This window comes from Rhinopithecus roxellana, chromosome 6, assembly GCF_007565055.1.
Source record: "Rhinopithecus roxellana isolate Shanxi Qingling chromosome 6, ASM756505v1, whole genome shotgun sequence".
Lineage (NCBI taxonomy): Eukaryota > Metazoa > Chordata > Mammalia > Primates > Cercopithecidae > Rhinopithecus > Rhinopithecus roxellana.
Window position 1 is genome coordinate 107,966,400 of NC_044554.1, and position 7,472 is coordinate 107,973,871.

Consider the following 7,472-nt stretch of genomic DNA (forward strand, 5'->3'; position numbering starts at 1 on the left):
AGGGGACCCATCTGTGAGCCTCTCATCCCTTCTTCCTCCTTCTCCAGTGCTCAGTGACAGCACCATTGGTTTGTGAGAATTTGTTGTCTTGCGTATCTCAATCAGTAACTTCTTGACTTGTAGCTGCTACTTACTTCTGTACCTAATTCTTTCCGAGGCTCGTAAAAGACTTGACAGGTGTTTAACCTATTCCATTGTGGAGCCTCACACGAGAGTGAAAGCCACCTGCTTATCCAACAGTCTTTGTGGCCAAGGGGTTAATTGAACTTAATGGTATCTGGTGTCACATGATCCCAGGGTAGCTGTGTGGATAGGGTGGTTGGGGCGCTGGTGAAAGAACCCACAAGGATTAGCAACAACTCTGGGAGAGCCAGATTAACTTTCATAGGTAAGAATGGGGGAGGGTTTACATGGACGCCACTAATGATCTCTAGAAAGAAGGACTGCATTCATCTTCTCTGCCTTGCTTAAGGGATACTTATTAAATTTGGGGGTGTCTTAGCTGGTAGAAGACTGCAGAGTTCTGGGTAGCAGAATGAAGCATGATTTAATTTTCTCCAAAGGGAACAAGAAGATAGTGGCAGTGAGAGAGGCAGACACACAGGCCCTGGCTGCAGACTCTGCGTTGCTTCCAGCCTCTCCCGTGGAGGCCCGTGCCTCCTGCTGCAGTCCCAGCATTTGTGAAGGAGAAGGAGATGGACCTAGGAGAATCAAGAGGACATATAGGCCCCGTTCCATTCAGAGGTCATGGTTTGGGCAGTTCCCATGGTTAGTCATTGACCCCAAAGAGACCAAACTCTTCTGCTCAGCCTGCAAAGAAAGACCTAATCTCCACGACAAATCATCTCGGTTAGTCAGAGGTTACACGGGGCCTTTTAAAGTGGAGACTTTAAAATACCATGAAGTCAGCAAAGCCCACAGGCTCTGTGTCAACACGGTTGAAATCAAGGAAGACACCCCTCACACTGCCCTCGTTCCAGAGATCTCCAGCGACCTCATGGCCAACATGGAGCACTTTTTCAATGCCGCCTACTCCATCGCATACCACTCAAGGCCCCTGAATGACTTTGAGAAGATCCTGCAGCTCCTCCAAAGCACCGGGACCATGATATTAGGCAAGTACCGCAATCGCACAGCGTGCACTCAGTTCATCAAGTACATCTCGGAGACCCTGAAGAGGGAGATCCTGGAGGACGTGCGGAACTCGCCCTGTGTGAGTGTGCTGCTGGACAGCTCCACCGATGCCTCCGAGCAGGCCTGCGTGGGGATTTACATCCGCTACTTTAAGCAGATGGAGGTGAAAGAGTCCTACATCACTCTGGCCCCTCTCTACAGTGAGACAGCAGATGGGTACTTCGAGACCATCGTTTCTGCCCTGGATGAGCTGGACATCCCCTTCCGGAAGCCTGGCTGGGTGGTGGGGCTGGGAACGGATGGCTCAGCCATGTTGAGCTGCAGAGGAGGCCTTGTGGAAAAATTCCAGGAGGTCATCCCGCAGCTGCTGCCTGTCCACTGTGTGGCCCACCGGCTGCACCTGGCTGTGGTGGATGCCTGCGGGAGCATCGATCTGGTGAAGAAGTGTGACCGGCACATCCGCACCGTCTTCAAGTTTTATCAGTCGTCAAACAAGAGGCTGAATGAGCTGCAGGAAGGTGCAGCGTCTCTGGAGCAGGAGATCATCCGCCTGAAGGATCTGAACGCAGTCCGCTGGGTGGCCAGCAGGAGGCGCACGCTGCACGCGCTGCTTGCGAGCTGGCCCGCCCTGGCCAGGCACCTCCAGAGTGTGGCGGAGGCTGGGGGCCAGATTGGGCACCGGGCCAAGGGGATGCTGAAGCTCATGCGCGGCTTCCACTTTGTCAAGTTCTGCCACTTCCTGTTGGACTTCCTGAGCATCTACAGGCCTCTGTCCGAGGTGTGCCGGAAGGAGATTGTGCTGGTTACAGAGGTAAACGCCACGCTGGGCCGGGCCTATGTGGCACTGGAGAGCCTCCGTCACCAGGCGGGGCCCAAAGAGGAAGAATTCAACGCCAGCTTCAAGGATGGGCGGCTCCACGGCATCTGCTTGGATGGACTGGAGGTAGCGGAACAGCGGTTCCAGGCAGACAGAGAGAAGACGGTCCTGACCGGGATTGAGTACCTCCAGCAGAGGTTCGACGCAGACCGACCCCCACAGCTCAAGAACATGGAGGTGTTTGACACCATGGCCTGGCCAAGCGGGATCGAACTTGCCAGTTTTGGGAATGATGACATTCTCACCCTGGCCAGGTATTTCGAGTGCTCCCTCCCAACAGGATACAGTGAGGATGCTCTGCTGGAGGAGTGGCTGGGCCTGAAAGCCATCGCCCAGCACCTTCCGTTCTCCATGCTCTGCAAAAACGCCCTGGCTCAGCACTGCCGCTTCCCCCTGCTGAGCAAGCTCATGGCCGTGGTGGTCTGTGTGCCCATCTCCACCTCCTGCTGTGAGCGGGGGTTCAAGGCCATGAACCGTATCAGGACCGATGAGAGGACCAAGCTCTCCAATGAGGTGCTCAACATGCTCATGATGACGGCTGTGAACGGCGTGGCCGTCACGGAGTATGACCCTCAGCCTGCCATCCAGCACTGGTTCCTGACCTCCTCAGGCCGGCGTTTCAGCCATGTCTACGCCTGTGCCCAGGTGCCAGCCCGCTCCCCTGCAAGTAAGTACACATGACAGAGCTCCCCCAAGGCAGGGGAATCTTGCCCTCCAGCCCTGTGCTGAGCCAGAGGCCAAGAAGACAGGACTGCAGGTGCCTGTGGAGCTTCTGTCATGCGCCCAACCATTTGCTAGGCCAGTGGGTACTCGATGCATGACGCCCACCCTCCAGGACCTTGTGCCCCAGCCAGGGAGATGACACGCATGTGCTCTAGGCGGGCCTTAGTGCAGAGAGCATGCATTTCTAGAGCCTGTCTGCCCTGGTGACAGTGCTGTGCTGGCTCTGCCCCCAGCTGGCTGTGTGGCCTTGGGCAAGTTTATCCCTCTATGCCTTGGTTTCTCATCTGCCAAATGAGTGGTGCATGTAAAGCACTCAGGACAGTGCCTGGCAGGTGGTGCAAATGGCGCTAAAGGTCAGGACCACTGCTGGGAGTAAGGAGAGGGCTGACCAGGCCCAGGCAGCGCCATCACATTCTGAGTGGGGCTGTATTGATTCTGGACTGGGCAGGAGGTCCACGTGGCTGTGGAGGAGGTGAGATGCAGAGGAGATGGTGGGGCTTTCAGGCACGAATCTCACAGGGCAGGGGAGAACAGAAGCAGCCTCTCTGGACCAGAGGGCTGGGGTCAGGGACTTGCTTGAGGGGGAAGCTGTATTAGAAGGGAGGGAAAGTTACTGAAAACCACAGACAAGAAATGTTCTGTCTTCAGGTAGTCACTGAAAACCAAAGAAAATATGCCAGTTGTTGGGGTTCTGCAGACCACTCGCGGTCACTTGACAAGGATAGAGCACTGTTCTCTCTCCTGGCGTCTCTAGCTGGTCTCCTTCCAGCTGTTGCTGCTCCTGGTTTTCACCTCTGAGTCTGTGGTCATCAGAAATGGGACTGGGTCTCATGGTTGACAGAGGCTCTATAGGAAGCAGGGTGGCCCTGAAGCCACAGTAGGCCGGTGGGGAGAAGAAAAGAGACCCCTCACTGATAAGGAAAAGGGAGAACCGAGAGAGGGCTGGGTGAGCCCCTCACCCAGGCATTTGTTGAGTGAGTTGCTCTGTGTCCAGCCCTGTGGGTGCTAAGGAGAAAAAAATGATGTCAGATGTACCTTGGAGCAAGTTACTCTTTCCACAGGGAAAATGAGACCAGCACAGATTGGTCCAAACACTACCAAACTACGCACCGATGCCTCCTTCCAGGCAGGGCTCTCAGCCTTGGCATTATTGACACTGGTGCTGGGTAATCTTGGTTGGGGGGTCTTCCTGTTCACTGTGGGAACTTGAGCAGCATCCCTGGCCTCTACCTATTAGATACCCACTGGATACCGGTAGCATACCCCCCATTTGTGACAACAAAAATCATCTCCAGACATTAGCAGATGGTCCCTGGGGGACAAAATCACCCCCAGTTGAGATCCCCTGTCTTAGGATAAAAGAATGAACACAGCAGGGACAGATGCGGGCTGCAAAGAGCAGTCCTGGTCCTGTCTCCCGTCTGTCCCGCCAAGCTTTCCTCACCAAACAGCCCCTGGGCGAAGTTGGATGTGGAAGGCAGTCACTGTCGGTCAGTCTAATTGCCTTCTCCTTCCTCCCTCACAGGCGCCAGGCTCAGGAAGGAGGAGGTGGGAGCCCTCTATGTGGAGGAGTCTGGGAGCCAGAAGCCACCCATCCTGCCCTCCAGGGAAGCAGTGGAGGTTCTGAAGGACTGCATCATGGAGCCTCCCGAGAGACTCCTGTACCCCCACACCAGCCAGGAGGCCCCCGGGATGTCCTGAGGGACAGGGAGTCCTTGGGACTGCCTTGGAGACACCTCTGTGATCACTGGGACGGGCTCTGCAGATTCTAGGCTGCCCTGGGATCTTCTGCTGGTGGCGATGGTCTCTAAGCACCAGGAAGTGGGCAGTGGCGTCCCGGAGCAGCAGGGGTATTAGGAGGTGCATGACCTGTTTCCTGAGGCCCCATTCAGCACAGCCATGCCTCATAGCACACAAATGTGCCAGAAGGTTCTAGATCTCAAGTTCATTTTTAAGGTGCTCCAGAAAATAACCCCATCATGAAAGGTTTCAGCCCCTGAGTTCTGGTGGCAAGAGGACTGTCCTGGTGGGGGAGACTGTTGGACATCCCTGGGGAATGTTCCAGGGAGGCTGCCCACAGCCTAGTGAGAATGGGAAAGGCCTCTTTGTTAGAGGGGGAGCTGCCCTAGGGACAGCTGGCCTGGCTGCAGGAGCCCCCAGAGGCATTGTTCTGGGACTTCCTACCCTGGCTCCCGCAGCAGAAACAGTGAGGCCTCGATCTTGTGCGGATCTGTACCTCTTCCCAGGGCTTCCTTCAGGGCGAAACAATCACAAGCCCTTTGCACAGAGCACCCTTGAAAGTTCTCTTCCTGCAGCTCCAGATGGTAGAGCTGGGACTCTTCTGGCAGGCGGTCTGGTGCTTCCCGCAGAGCCGAGCCGCGTTTGACCTGTGGCATGCCCTGCCCGGTTTCCTCAGGAGAGGATGGGACCAAGTTGGAGTTGGGAGGCTTGGGATGCAGCCCCAGCTCTGCTGCAGGCAGTGGTCTGATTAATCCCTTCCTCTTTTCTGTGCCTCAGTTTCCCTCTCCATGAAGTGGCAGCAGAGAATCCAAGTGCCTGCTGACTCCCCACCTGCCCTAGGATTAGTGAATGAGAGCCTCGGGCTCCCTGAAAGACCTCTGACTGCAGTGTGGACTCACCTGCCTTCCGCCCCATCCTCGTCCTTAGTGGGACAGGTAGGAATTTGTCTCCAAAGTCCTTGTAGGAGTTGGTCTCTGAACGCACCATCTGCATGACAGGCTAGTCCTCTCTTCTCCGAGTTGCCCTGGGGACTCTGCACCAGGATTGCCAGGGCCCACTGAGACATCCCGGAATGGGGACTCAGTGACAGGGGCTTTGAACAAGCTCCTCCAGGGTCTGTGGGCCTGCTCCAGCTTCAGAACCACAGAAGCACCGCCCTAGAGGCACAGAGGGGCTTCCGGCACTGCTAGGTTCACACCCTCCTTGCCCATCTTCCATCTAAAGCGAAGCACTTTTCCTTCCAGGGGCAGCTCCATCTTGGCAGGCTCAGGAGGCCGCTTATCAGGAGGCAGATGATTTTGTCTAGGTTCCGCCTTCCTTAACCATGGGCAGGAAATAAGGAAAGTCAGCAGGCAGGGTTTCTCTGCCCTGCCTGACACTTACTTTAAACAGGCAGAAAGTGGGTGCCATCCATCCCAGCTTGCTTGCTGCCTGGCTCAGGCAGGTCCTGTGCTGTGCCACAGGCCCCTGTGGGTGGGCCCTTTCTCCATAGTCTGCTGCTTCCCATTCCCAGGGTAGTTGCTGGCATCTGAGCACCTGAGTACCCTTCCTGTTCCCAGGGTAGAAGCTGCTGTCTGAGTACCCTTCCCATTCCCAGGGTAGATGCTGGCGTCCACGCCCCTCCCCAGTACTGCAGGTGCCCTAGTACCCCATATGCCCTTTCATCCCCCACCCCAGCACTTAGCCTTAGCACTGTTGCTTTCCTGCCATTTTCAGTTCTAGTCAGGAATTCCTTTCTTGCTTTCTGCCTTTGACCTGTGGAAATGTCTCCCAGCCCTGTGGGTCTGGCAGTCAGAGGGACCCCTCAGGCCTGTGGTGCGGGAGCTCTGGGAGGTGTTACTATCCACGTGGCTAAGACATGCACAGGCCTCCCTCTCTCCATCACTGTCTCCATGGGCGTTCAGGAACTTGCCCAGGTCAGGCACTGTGGATGTGAACTGGTGGAAGGGGAGGGAGAAAGGCTTTTTTAGGTGGGGCTGTAGCCTCTGCCCTACCCACAGGGATTCCACATCAAGGTGCTATTCCAGCACACACGCTTCCTGCGGCCTCTTCATCCTTGAAGAGTCCCTCAGAGCAGGGGACCATCCTGTGAGCAGCCGTGAGTGGGTCTCTGTGGGAGCAGTTCTGGAGCTGAGGTGGAAACCAGGGGAAGTACCTCACCCTCTCCACGTCAGCATCAGCATGCTCCGAGGACACCGTCCAGTGCCTTCCTTAGGTGGTGGGAAAAGGGGTCCCCTTGCAGCGGGGCCACTGAGCATGCTGTTTGTCAGAATTTGCACTACCCGATTTCTTGAGTGGCGCAGGCCTGCTCCGTTCCCCTTTGTCAGCCAATGACCAAGAAGGAAGAAGACGACTGCCGTCTCATTCCTGAACTTCCTCATTCAGGACTCCCGTGGAAACACAGTGAGCGTCCTTATCCGAGGCCCCGGCCCAGGCCGGCCCCTTTGCTTTGTTTGGAGAGGCTGGCTGAGTTACGGCCCCTAGTGCCTGGAGACCCCCTTGTTGGAGAGGCTTCCTGTTTATGCCTCACAAGAAAAACCACAGGGCTCTGGGAGTGGAAGGAGCATGCACTCCCGCTTTGGCTGGCGTCCCAGCGCTTGTTGCCCGTAGTCTTGACAGCATCCGTATGTACGTGTCCTGGCATTTCCCCTCCCTCTCCCTGATGACTGATGCCCACCGGGTCTGACATTCCAAGTAACCAGTATGTAACTGGTAGTTTGATCCCAGTAGCCATAGCGACTCCAGGTGGGAGAGAGGGAGCCAGCCCCCTGTCCTGAGAGTATGTGACCACGCTCCAGAACCTTGCTTCTCTCTCCTGCAGAGGGTGGGTTTCTAGGGTGCTAAGTACCTATCAGAACAGCGTGGAGGGGCAGGTACACTAACTGACTGGCCCAGGGACACTCTTTCCTCTATTTTCAAAGATGAAAGGAGGTTTTAAAAACCATGTTTGATTCCTAACCTTTTGCTACCTGAATAAAGCAGAGTCTATTTCAACACA

The 7,472-nt window shown here is 55.8% G+C and overlaps 1 protein-coding gene across 9 annotated transcripts in view; it reads left to right on the plus strand.

Annotated features, from left to right (window-relative positions):
• Positions 1–7,472, plus strand: part of ZNF862 (zinc finger protein 862) — a 29,942-nt gene extending 22,470 nt beyond the window's left edge. For 7 of the 9 annotated variants that reach the window (XM_030933045.1, XM_010379734.2, XM_030933046.1 and 4 more), the window contains 2 exons: positions 564–2,678; positions 4,260–7,472. In XM_030933045.1, coding sequence (XP_030788905.1) covers positions 564–2,678; positions 4,260–4,435 — 2,291 coding nt within the window. In that variant the 3' untranslated portion in view covers positions 4,436–7,472. The remainder of the gene's footprint in view (positions 1–563; positions 2,679–4,259) is intronic. The other 2 variants (XR_004058059.1, XR_004058058.1) reach the window with 2 other exon arrangements.